Source organism: Megalops cyprinoides, chromosome 15, assembly GCF_013368585.1.
Source record: "Megalops cyprinoides isolate fMegCyp1 chromosome 15, fMegCyp1.pri, whole genome shotgun sequence".
Taxonomy (NCBI): Eukaryota; Metazoa; Chordata; class Actinopteri; order Elopiformes; family Megalopidae; genus Megalops; species Megalops cyprinoides.
In genome coordinates this window covers 8085697-8099099 of record NC_050597.1, presented here as the reverse complement: position 1 = coordinate 8099099, position 13403 = coordinate 8085697, and the positions used below count along the sequence as shown (strand labels likewise).

Genomic DNA, 13403 nt, shown 5'->3' with positions numbered 1-13403 from the left:
TGGATGTCCTATTATATTCTGAGCCCACATGATCATTTTAAAACAAGAAACGTCTTGATTCGGTCTGTGAGTTCATCATTTCGTTCTGAAGTACTCCTCTAAGTGACAATGCCCACTCAAGAGTAAACTGAGGCTTTGTTAGTAGTGTTCAGTTAGCTATTGTTTCTGCGAGTCGTCTGCCAGGAACAGAAGGATAATATCGTTGTTATTATATGCCTCATTGAATAACCTCTGTTCAACATACACATATGTGTTGGGTAGTGTCGATACTGACCATTGAAGTCTATTTTGAGATTCTGAAAACTGAATAGTGATATTTTTTCTCGTTTATGTTTCATGCGACACACATGAACCAGAACGCAGTTTAGAAAAGTGAAACCACAAAATGTAGACTTACGGGTTACGTGTACACTTTTCCTTTAAATAAAAACTATTTATAAATCTTACAGCAGACTTCCTGTGGAAATGCATTCTCTGTGTATTACTCACTCAGGGTGATTTAAATAAATCGGATCTAAAGATTGTAACTATTTACTGCCCTTTCAGTTGATCTATTAACAATGTATCCAGTTCTCTCGAACTATTACACTGCATAACTCCTTCTTCTGTTTTTGGAGGGGCGATCTTTTTTGTACAGAAGCCTATTTGAAGGCTATGTAAACAATTTAAATATCTAATATATATTATTTAAACATGTATTATTTATATCTGTGACCTTCTGCTCAAAGTTCAGTTAACGTCTTAGAGCATGATCAGTGTTCTCATTCTAATTACATTTATAATGAAAAAAAAAAAAGTTTTGTATCGAGAAATGAAAAAAAAAAGATTTATTACTGCACGATTTAGAACATCTTTGACAAAGACAGTAGGCCTTTCCTCTTAATGTTTCCTGGAAGTGACCCCTTTCACAATGTCAGTCCTGTTATCATTCATGCGGTGGTGCCTCACGTGTACCGGCGTGCATGACATACTCTGTCCTTGCAACAATCAACGTTGATTGATCCAGACTGAGGATTTGGGGTTGGGACCCAGGTCCTCTATTTAATTGGGAATTTGGAATAATTTGAAGTAATGACATTGTCAAAATTATTAACATATTATTACGAATTCCATTTGTCCTTCAGATACAAATACTATACATCCTACGAGCGCGTTTGAAGCCAATCAATCATGGCTATTGGGCACCTTCTAGTGGCAGAAAACGTCAGGCAATTTTTTTTTTTTTTTGCTTGCCCCTTTCGGTCCACTGTTGTGAAATCCAAATCCAAACATCCCACAATTCCATTGAGAGAATGTTAAAATCTAGTTAATTATTCTTGTGGACCGCTTAAAAGTCGCTGGCAAAATAACCGATGTGCTTTTATGCGATAAAACAGACAAAGGATTTGATTAAGTACGTCATAATAATTTTCTAGAATAATACAATGATTTGTACAGTATCAAAACTAAGTTTTATATTGGCAGCTTTAAATTTTATTCTGGGTCGCTTCTCGATTTCTTCGGCTGGAAACGTCAATTCTGCCATTCCGGATATACCAGAGATTGCAAAATATTTCGGTACAAAAGGCAGATATGAAGAGGTAAATCCACATCTGATATATGACATACTGTCTGTGAACAAATCCCTGTTGAAACCCCCGTCTGCTGATTGCAACGCAGTTCATTTAACTGCTCTGATTAGGCATGGAACAAGGTATCCCACGACACAAAATGTCAAAAAGATGCAAAATATGTCCAGTCTTGTGTTAACACAGGCAAGTGGCAATGAAATCTGGCTGCAAGATATTAAAACTAAGTGGAACATGTGGTATAGCGAAGACATGGACGGTCGCCTCGTGGAAAAGGGCCGAGAGGATCTCAGGCACCTGGCTGTTAGGCTGGCTACGGCGTTCCCAACTTTGATCTCTGAAGGAAATTTACGTGGTAATCGCATCAAATTTATGACCAGCTCAAAACACAGATGTGTGGATAGCATCAACTCTTTCAAACAAGGACTAAAGAATCTCTGGAATATTGAAGGTAACCTGTTAACGTGGCACATTTACCCAGTTTTTGTTGTTTGTTGGCTATAACGACTGATAGTAACGAATAATACTGTCTGATTATGATGTAAACCAGGTCTAGTTTGTGGGTTATGCACTGAAACGTTACAGGTGGGTTAAAAGGCTAAAGATAAGTTACAGTGTACTCGGAGGTTTATCAGTACGGTTTAGTAGTTGCCCCTTAAAATGAGCATAAATTAAAATGGCCACTTGTTTTCCTATGATTATAATATCACAATAGGCCTATTTATAGCCTAACTTTGAGTTTATGCCTGGGTGTCGGATAACTATTTTTTTATGGGAAACGGGTCTACAAGTATTTTGTTTTTTACAGATATGGAGTTTGATCATGAAGTGAATGACGAGCTGATGAGATTCTTCGATCGGTGCAGAAGATTTATCAAAGACGTTGCCCAAAACAGCACAGCTCTTGCAGAGTTTGATTTGTTCAGGTCAAGAGCTGAAATGAGGAGTGTACGGGAGAAGGTTGCTGATCGCCTGCAAATTCCGCACACTCATATCACAACAGGTTAGTTAATTTCATTAGTATGACTGACTGCATCAAACAGGTAATAGCGATGTACGTTTGTAGTGTTTGGTAGGCTAAAATAAGAGATAGATTCCACCAATCTCTATCACATTATGTGAAAGGATGCCGGTATTGCAGATGCCGCCAGATGATGCTGTTGCTTCAGCCTTACCATTTACCAACCAACAAAATTATTTCCTATAGTTCGTTAACAACGTACCCAGCTAACAACGTGGAAAGTAAAGGTGCCATTTCGTAACGGCAACGTAATTTTGTGACGTTGTCCGTCCATAACCTCGAAGTCCTGGCGACCATATTCCGCGGTGACCAAATGAGCACTAGCTGGCGACGTTGCTGCAACGTTGTGCGTTAGCTGGATTGGCTGTGATACCAGGCCGCAGTTAAACAAACATGGTAAACATACAGGTTTCACTGCAGACACAGCTCTACCCTCTATCCGTGGGAGGTCTCCTTATATGGAATATTCGTGGTAAATACTTTAGTGACCACATTTAGAAATTCTGCCTGGTTTAAAGCTATCAGACATAAAGTTGTTTAGAAGCTCAAAATTAAAGTGATTTACAAAGTTTACAATTTGTGTGCTATGTTTAAATATTTTCTCCATATATAGCCTACTGCTACACAATTACTGGGACAGTTTGGATTAAGTACCTTGTCAAAGGTAGGGTGACCATATGTCCTCTTTTTCCCGGACGTGTCCTCTTTTTGGGATGCATTTTTTTAGGTCCCAAAAAGAGGACATGTCCGGGAAAAAGAGGACGTATGGTCACCCTAGTCAAAGGATACAACAGCAGTGCCCCAAAAGAGAATTTAATGGGCGGTCTTTGGGTTACAAGCCCTGTTCTTTATCACTACACAATATTACTACAATACTGCAGTATGCAATGTGAGTCATTAACAATGCTTTAAATTGAGTGAAAACAAATGGGTACATTGATTCCTTGTGATTAGTTAGGTATGATGACTGTTGTTGCATTTTCTCCACAGATTTAGTCGAGGCTGCATTCTATTTGTGTGCTTATGAGTTTGCCATCAAGACCATAAACTCCCCATGGTGCAGACTCTTTGATGAAACAGATGCCCAGGTATTGGAATACAGCATGAAGCAGGTTGTTGAGTAGAGTTAATGTGAGAAACACATAAGATGACAGTAAGATATAGGCGTGTCCATTTATGCATGTCATTAATATTTTGCTTACAGTCTAGAATGTGTTTTGCGCCATTTCAAATCTGGTCCTGTAAAATCCAAGAGTCTCTGTTTACACTATGAGAAATGGTTAGATAATCAATTTAATAGTATTTGCAACTGCATTTTTGTCTGATATAAAACAACCCATTAAATATTGCCATGACAGTCCTGGGTTATTATGTCTTTATAAATCCAGTGTTAAATTATTCTTAGAATCTGTACATACTCACTTCATCAGTAATTTGATTTGATTGACAGGTTTTGGAATATGCAAGTGACCTGAAACAGTACTGGAAGAGGGGCTATGGTCATGAGATTAACCAGAAGTCTAGCTGCTCTCTCTTCCATGATGTGTTCAACCGCCTTGACCGCATTGCTAATGCAAGCAGGTGTGTGTGTGTGTTTGGGGGGGGGGATAGCAGCATTAGTAGCATTTTTAGAAATATAATATATTGCGTTTTGATGAATGTGAACTGTTTTAGTGAGGATCAACCATAATCCTACGTAAAATATTGAAAAATACATCTGTGAATGATGTTTTTTCTGAACCTAAATGATGGAAACAACAAATGGTTTAACAGCTTAAGTAAAACAGTTAGAATCCATGAGCATATTGCTGACAATTTCATTCCGACAGTGATGCTTTCAGAACTAAAATGAACAAATTAATGTAGATATGTTCCTTGGAATGGATTGCCTTTGTTTGCTGAAAATGAACTCTTTTCTGAGTTGTTCCCCTCAAAACAATTGTGCAAGGATTCACCTCTGCCTCCTTGTTGGCTGTCCAGGTTTGGTGATGTGACAGAAGCGGTGACAGTGCAACTGGGCCACGCAGACACCCTCCTGCCTCTCCTGTCCCTCATGGGCTTCTTCAGAGACGACGTGACCCTCACCTCCGACAACTACGCCGCGCAGCAGAACCGCACCTACCGCACCAGCCGCTTCATGCCCTACGCCGCCAACCTGGTGCTGGTGATGTACGACTGCTCTGAGGGTCTCAGGCTGCAGCTCCTGCTCAACGAGCAGCCTCTGGCCTTCCCCAGCATCAGCCACCCCGCCCCTCTGTACCACGCCGTCAGAGAGGCCTTCCAGGACCTGCTGCAGGGCTGTGATTTCCGCAAAGAGTGCGAGATGCCCTGAGTCACCCGGAGCACCGTGTGCGCACAGCGCTGATCTGAAAATCTTCAAGGTGTAATTTTAAGACCCTTTGCAGAGGATTTTGCATAGTTATGCCTTGAGCTGTCAGCTATCAGAAGTGAGATTTCCTTATTAAATTGTTTAGTGTTGTTGTACTACTGCAGGCATTTGGAGTTTCCAATAGCTTTCCTTGTCTTGGCTGTCTTTTCTTTCGCTTTTATTGAATTCAAAGTAGGAAAACTTTAATATGGCTGCAGCATCAGCGTCCAGCTGCTTTATGCATTTTATTAGATGAAGATGTAAAATAAAGACTTGCTGCCGACGTGCTACTTGTTCAGAGCCATGATTTCCTCGTGTGGTTTTCCCATTTTCCTATTCTCACTACATCTAAAAGCCTAAGGAAAGTAGACCATGGTAGCTATACATACATTTAATTTAGGAAAATATAAGGCTATCAAAACACGTATGTGTGTGTGTGTGTATGTGTGTGTGTGTGTGTATTGTTGTCTTTCTTTGTATGTCTGCTAAAATTACAAAAGGTACAGGTGAATGTAGTCTGTCAGGGCCTTGTAGGAGAGGGCAAAGGCTACCCCAGGGCAAAGGCTACACAGGTTTGTGAGTGTACATGTGTGTACACTTTGTGTATGCTTAGCCAAGAGGGTCAAAGTCTGTGTTGAGTAAATAAGCTCTGAATAGCAAAAGTGGCTGCAATAAAATGTTTTTTTTTCTTTTTCCACATTATAGGACAGACCTTTACAGAATTGACAGATTGATTGACATGGATTATTTCACAAACCTAAATAATGCCTAAATAAAGAAATCCATTTGTTTCCAGTTAAAGAGCACCTGCAGTCATTTTCTTAAGATGAACAAATTAATATTAACCTACATTTAATATTTAACATGAGTTCATGTTCAGGAGAGGATGGGGTTCTTTCAGATTTCATATAATACTGACATTGTGAAAGTTTTTTTCATCTTTGAATACGTATTTTGTAACGAAGTGTAACTTTCTTACATTGTCTGTGAAGAAATCTTTATTCAAAACACAGAGTGGTATACTCTGATTGATTCTGTGGATGTTTCCCACTGACTCCTGCTGCTTATAAAGTTGGAACAGGGTTGGCTACATTGTCTCCTCTGTGGATGGACAGGTGATCCTGCTTCCTTGAAGCTGGACCTACAGTGGCTACAGGCATAGATCAGTCCTCCAAGGAGATTCATGAGTGGGGTTCCTCGAGGTTCTACACTTCAGCACTTGGGTGAATGGTGAGAAGATTCCTCCATTCCCAACACCCTACTCTGTTCCACTGCTTTCAAATGGCTCTGATTTCAATCATTCATGACTTCCAAGTTTCCTTAAAAATGTTTCATGGCACTCCTCACAACCATGATATATAGTGACTTGGTGTTGCAGTTGAAAAATTAAAAGAAACACGTAATTAATTTAAACATTAAGTACGAATAAAATTTGGTCTTGTTTTAATGTCTGTCAGGTTGCTAGGACTTATTCTGCTCTAATGAATACACCAGTGTTGCATAATGCTATCTCCTCCTCCAATTGGATGCACGCTGTTGATTCCACAATGTAGCTAATAAGGTTACTACTTGGTACCACATCTGGGTACAGCACCAGTAGGACAATACACTAAAACAGAGAGCTTTAGACATGTTACATGACATTTTTATTATACATGATTAACAAGGTTGTTTTTTTATTACTGTGACATAATATTCATATTGTTTCTCTGCCAAATAGGATTCAGAGATGGGGAGTAACACAGTGTAATGACACTGGCATGTGGGACCTTCAGTTTCTTTGTGTCCATTGTTCTCTGTGCCCATTTCTACAGAGGACAAGGAAAAGCTCAATGGCTGTGCTGCATTTATCCTGGAGTTCAAAGGTCGCAGAGTAGCAGTTCTTCCCATCCCTCAGTTTTATGAGCATTGTAAAGAGAACGTGGTGCCAGGCAGTGAGGAACCGTCCTTATATCAAAGTAACCACAACCATCTGTAATCACCAGGCAACCACTGCTATAAACCAGTGTTGTCTATAGATGTCTGCTTGTATTCTCAGATTGCAAAGATTTATTGTTACATTTATAGTATAATAATACATTTAAGTGTTCAATACTGAGGCTGACTGTAAGATGTATCAATATTATATGACAGTTTTAGTCCATCTGCTTTGTATGATCGCTTTATCCACCAGAATCGATGATGCCATATACATGGTGGATATAATTTACATCAGGAATATTTTCAGCTGTGTTTGATCAGTGGCAGAATGCCTCCCTCAATCTCAGTATCTCACTGTGTGCTTTTGATTGCATGGTATCACTTATTTCTTTCAGATGGTGATAGAGAGTGGTAAGTGGGGATTTGGAAGCACTGGGACAAATCAAAAGGTTGACATCCAGACAGCTCCATCAGAAATTCTGTCAGGAAATAAAAGCAGTTGGAAGGAGGAGCTGGGGATCCACTGAATATACAGTTACCTCCAGAATTATTGGCACCCTTGCTAAAGATACAGAAAAAGGACTGTAGAAAAAGAAGAATAAAATCAATGAGACACGCATTGCTGATCCATGACGCAAAGCACCAGCTGCTGGAATGGAGCTATACACACCCAGTTCTACTGTTTCATCCACTGGGCAGCTGGACCAAGGATCACGCCATCCCGTTGCTCTGCTGTGTGTGGAAACACGCAGCCGTCCAAGAGCAGGACATCCTGAAGCCAGCTTCCACCATCCCTCACCTGTGATGTGCACAGGGCCAATAAAGTTGCACCCTGCTTTTCAGCTGAGACCCAGGCCCCACACTTGCACTCCCACCTCCAGAAGAAACAGTCACAAATACACAGCCACTCATCAGAACAGAAAGATTCACAGCAGTAGACAATCAATAGAACATCACTGTCCTAGTGGGCAATTTTGTGCGCAGAAAGAACCGTACATAAAAACGCAGTTCAAAATAATACAATAAATAAGCCACAAAAAAGGTGAGCCATAAGCATAAACCATTGCAGTTAAATCAATGTTAATATATTTTAAATGAACCAGCAAATTAATGTATACGAAATTTTCAGAATGAATGCCTAGCTAATTAATATGTAAGGTAGGAAACATAAATGCAATAGAGGGAGTTGGAGTGATAAAATAGTCAGAATATACAGCAGAAAATGCACAAGTAAAAGCACATCTTAAAAGTCAGTGAAGATTGTGTACATGCATGCGCATGTCTGTATTTGTGTGTGTGTGTGTGTGTGTGCCCCCCACATGACACTGCAGGGACCTGATGATTGTTAGCGCCAACTTCTACATCGTGGGCCAACACCTAGCTGGCATGCCCCACACAGACATCCAGCAGGTCCTGTATAAACCCAAGCTGGGGCGGGCAGGGTTCTCACCATGATCTTGGTCTCACATCTGTGGAAATCATTCCTGTCACCATGGTAATTTACGTGAACACCAAAAGAGTCATGGAGTCAGGTCTCAACTGCGATTTTGGATCGCCTGCTCACTCTCTTCTGTCTTGTCACCTCAGATACTGTGACTTTCAGTTAATCTCCGACACCAAAATGAGGACACTGGCCAAGAATGGGAAGAACCCCCTTATGATGCTATGGCTCTCATGGCCTCAGAAGCTCATGTGAGGCACTACTGCTCCCTACAGAAGAACCTGTGATCATAAACCTCACTTCTGTGAAAGGTCTGTGATCTGACCACAATAAAAACATTTTCATTGTCATTTATAAAGCTATTTTAATGTGCAGTGCTTATGCAGATAAATTTGTGAGCGAGCATACTGCCATACAGCCAGAGGTGTGGAGGATGAACTCAGCAGGCCTGTGCATATGGAATTTATGAATTTGGCCATCTCAGGGTGCGATATTAATTTCCTGCATTTTTTCCTGATACTTTGAGCCACCAGGTGGCACTACAGAACACAACTCTAGTGACCACCAAAGGTGTAAAAAGATTCAAAGCTGAACAGAGAAAACACAAGCTGATGCCTGTTCCACAGCTCTTGAGGTTTATATCCTTAACCTTTGAATTGGGAACTGCCTGCAGGTACACTGTGTGTTAGACTGTCAAAAAAATGTACAGATTGTACTTTTTGATTTATAAATCTTTCATCACATTTGTCATTATTTGGACTTTTGAGGCCACCTGCACTGTGATTGCTAGGAGATGAAAGCTTTTGTTTATGCAAGTATTGTGTAAATATCATATTGTAAAGAGTTCCTTTCACTGTGATGTGCAAAAAACAGATGGACGCCACATCACAGTATTTTCTCAGACAACAATAGCAGTTCGCAGCACAAAAGCATCAGCTGCCATTTTCCTTTTGACATGAGTTGGACCTTCACCATCCAATCACTTACAGGACCTGGACCAGAGCTGCTCAATTTATGCCTTGGATGATTATCAAGTATAAGAACACAAGACCATCTGAATTCACAACTGAAACATTCTGGACCACTGCAGCACAGCACCAGTTAGTTAAAGGGTAACCAGTCATTTCTTGTTTTAGACACACAAATGTGTTGGCAGTTTCACACTGATTTAATATCTGACTTGTTTTTGCATTTGAAATATGTATTAGATGTAATGTTGGAAGGCTTGAAAAGGCTTGATTAAAAATCATGATTCGTGACTGGAATGTATACTGCAGTACAGAAATCACAAATACCACCAGTGTTTCCTTTTACTTAAGTTATGCTAAATTTATAAGCCAAAAATTAAATTTCTGTTTTTCAGATTACTGTATAATGTCCCGTGTAATTGCTCATAAAAGACAACAAATAAAAAAGTACAAGAAGAAGATTCAGAGTTTGTCCAACCCTAAGCATGAAGTTCTCATTGGATTCCACGAAGTGGTCATAGGGGAAAAGCAGGACAAGGGAAAGCTAGATATTTGTAAATTCAAAAAGAAAAATAGACCCTGATCATCCCAAAGTAATCCAAAGCATAGAAAGAATTACAAAGAATTACAACAATTTTTAAAAAAAAACCTTCATTGGTTTGAAATGTCCGCAATGGAAAGCATGAAGAATGATAACACACAGAAAGAACAAAGGGTATCTGTCTTTACGTATTTCCTTTCGGTGATTTGAGGGGAAGCACATGCTAAACCAGACAGGCACTACTAAAGTGTCATACATCAATCATCTAGGAGGTATGAGACCAAAATGACTTTTATCATAACTCTGATCACCTGCGCATTTGCATTGTGGTTTATTCACCTCATTCAGACATCTGGTGTGTAAGTCAGTCTCCCTGGATAAGAGTATCTAAATTTAGGGTACCTATTTAGTATGGTAAAGAAAATGATGTAACGTAACCTAATTTATTGCAGCACAATGCAGGCAGGTCCGGCGGATCAGTCACATCAGAATGGGCAGTGACACTTTTTTTTCCCCCAGATGAATATGTGTGGAAAACTAACTTCACAGCTGTACATTGCTGGAAACTGCATTAGGTGCCTCTGTGAGCAGTTTCTACAAGCTGAGACCGGCTGTACATGAATCCAAGCCAGTTAAACTTTTCTTGCTGAAAGTCATCTTCTGCAATATATGGCAACTTGCTAGCTAGCTACCTAACTGGATATTTTTCCAGCTGCTAAGCAATTAGCTAGTTAGCTCATATATTAACCAGCTGAACTCACTAAGTTATGATATGACACTAAGAATAAAAACCTAATTAGGTGGTTCATTACACTTGTACCTTTCTGTAAGTTACTCAAACTCTATGTCAAAATTTTTTCTTGCCATGCTATAGTTGATGTCACTGCCATTTGGTCACTTTATTAAAACTTTCACCTATAGGCTGCTATTGCTACTTCATGAGCAATAAAAAAAGGAGTTTTTTTCCTCTCTCGCAACCTAGTGTAGAAACTGCAAACTGTGTAAGCCCCTGCGAAAGGCATGCAGAGCTGAAAAAATTGCATGCCTTATAGTGCTCAGTGACACTAGACAGTTGGTATAGTGTGTTTCCACTTCCAATCAGGCAAGTCAATGGCTGGTTTTACTCGCTTGACAAGCAAGTAACATACGTCCCCAGGCTTGCCCCCGGGCAATCAGGCAACCCTTAATGTTGAACCCTGGCGTTTATTATAGAAACCATTTTGTAATGCTGTCCTAGGCCATTTATGGCATTGTTAAACTTGTGCCCTCTAACTTTCACCTTCCTATCCAGTGCACTGGACAGTGTTGTGGACATCTTGATTTGAGATGGTCCAAGTAGGAGATGTTGAGGACTCTTTCATCTCCAGTGTCTGCACTGTCCTTTCTGATTCTGCTACCTCTACCATGACGTTTGGAGTTTCACTCCCATATAAATACACAGATGCAACTAGTATGCACAACAGTTTCACTTTGGACTTCACTGCAATGTCTACATCCCCTAAATCTGACTCAAACTTTGCCAGTGCTGCCAGTATTTGCGCAGTTCGCGAGAGCTCATGAAGATTTCAATGTTTAGCTTGAAAGGACTTAAATCATTAAAAACCAGGCCAGAGATGAATGTGTTGATCTGTAGCCTCTGTTGTAAGACATTCCAGTCATTTGTAACTGCAGACTTGAAAGCAGAGGAACCATCATTAGTACAAGCTTCAGAGATAACTGGAACAGCTTGTTTAGAAGCTTATTGTACCAAGATATAAATGTTCTATCATGAAGAAGAAATGTCTCATGATAAAGCAGATTTCAGTTAGATATCCAGAAGATCAGATCATTTGATGTTTCAGGTAATTCCATTAAAATTTATAACCTGAACTCTAGGTCATTTGGATGGTACTCATTACATTGCATTACATTACATTCATTTAGCAGACGCTCTTATACAGAGTGACTTCCAGCACAAAAGAACATAAGTGTATCCATTGAAGCTGAATGAGCAACAGTGTCAGACCAGGCTAACAGCATTCCCAGACCAGTGAGTGCAAGCATTAAACTATTCAAGCCCTACCACAAGTTAACTTGTGCAACCTGACTAGACAGCCTGGGAATTAAGGGAAGCCACATACCCACACTACCATACATCACAGCAACTAGATCACAGAATCCAAATCTCTGTGGTACTACACGTAAAAGAAACAGCAAGTAATACAAGTAGCCATACTCAAATAGAGAACAGTAAATAAAGCTAATAATGGGATCTTCACATCCTCATCTGGAAATAAATAGGACATAAATATGTATGGCCACCACTTCACTACTCAGTTAAATACAGAAATGATGAAATACAGTAGTGACCATCTTCTAAGCACATTGTAATTGTGAATAGACAGTGTGTGCAGTGCTGTATGAACAGCATGTGCAGCGCCTCCCCTTGCATATTATTAAATCCGTCTGTTCATAAATGTTTTCTGTCTGTAGTTGCATTAATGAATAAGACATAAAATGTATGTTTCCAAATGGCCGTAGTCCAAAGTGTGTGACCCAGATTCCTAACTGGTCTTAATCCTTTTTATCTCTCATCCATCTCAATTTAGTTTGACTAACATCATTAAAAGCGCAATGCTTGTCTCTATATTTGGTCAGTTGCCATGACAAAATACATGTTTATGTGCAAACAAATTACATATTTATAGCTGTAATGGCCACACACTTTTGCGCTACAAAAAACATTTACACTTCTGATTACCGTTAAATCTAGTCTTGATAGACTCTCAGGATGCCGTTTCTTTGTGTGGTGGTCAAAGAGTGTTTTTGCAACGCCTGTGATGCCGGTGCCAATGTGTATAAACTTTGTGTTTGAAGTACCTAGGCTTAGAACTGCACAAAATAGCGTCAAGCGATTGCACATGTGCAAATGAGTACCTAAAATAAATTCCTAATGTAATGTCAGGATACTGTTACCTTCAAGTAACGGGTTTGAGCAGATTGTTCTGATTATTATATAGTCCGCTACTTTTTGCGAAGATAAATAGTCAAATCGCAACTAATGTTACTGGTTTAACAGCAACAGTTTGGTTGGAACAAGGCAGACCAGATACGGTTGCACTTGCAACACACGCCAACAAACACACCTGACAGGTGGCGCCATGGATGTATTTATTTATATTTATTTTATTTTTGGTCGTAGAGAGTTGAAAGATGAACCCACTAAATCTGCGTGCTCACCATGTCACTCGTATCAGACTCTGTGGGAGGTGTATTTTGTTAAGCATCAAATGTGTTTTTAAAATGTCTCAATTCCGTCTCTGTGACACGCCTGGCCGGTCTCGCTGCTCGGGTTGGCAGCGAATACTTTCTGCTTGCGTAAGCACTTCACAAGTTTGCTGGCTTTGTAACCAAGCGAGCACTATCTGACTTTTTTCGCTATTCTGGACACAAATTCAAATTCCTGGGACACTTTCGGCATGGCTTGATTAAGCTATAGCACAGCATACATTTACTTTTGAATCACCGGAGTGACAGCAACAAAAATGACCAAAACGTCAATTATTAAGGTGAAATGAAAAATATAATATTGGTAAC

At 39.8% G+C, this 13403-nt stretch overlaps 1 protein-coding gene across 1 annotated transcript; it reads left to right on the top strand.

Annotated features, from left to right (window-relative positions):
- The first annotated feature begins 1329 nt into the window (after positions 1 to 1329).
- On the top strand, positions 1330 to 5234 carry LOC118790151 (multiple inositol polyphosphate phosphatase 1-like). Its single transcript, XM_036546992.1, has 5 exons — positions 1330 to 2019; positions 2377 to 2571; positions 3580 to 3677; positions 4040 to 4170; positions 4570 to 5234. The coding sequence occupies exons 1-5, from the start codon at positions 1425 to 1427 to the stop codon at positions 4919 to 4921; spliced, it is 1371 nt and encodes a 456-aa protein (XP_036402885.1). The 5' UTR covers positions 1330 to 1424; the 3' UTR covers positions 4922 to 5234.
- Positions 5235 to 13403: the final 8169 nt, after the last annotated feature.

Bases quoted from the DNA above. Each gene is read 5' to 3' on its own strand.
- LOC118790151 (XM_036546992.1), top strand. From the start codon at position 1,425: ATGATTTGTACAGTATCAAAACTAAGTTTTATATTGGCAGCTTTAAAT. The intron at 2,572-3,579 runs GTTAGTTAATTT...TTTTCTCCACAG, and splicing joins GCACACTCATATCACAACAG to ATTTAGTCGAGGCTGCATTC. The intron at 4,171-4,569 runs GTGTGTGTGTGT...TTGGCTGTCCAG, and splicing joins CGCATTGCTAATGCAAGCAG to GTTTGGTGATGTGACAGAAG.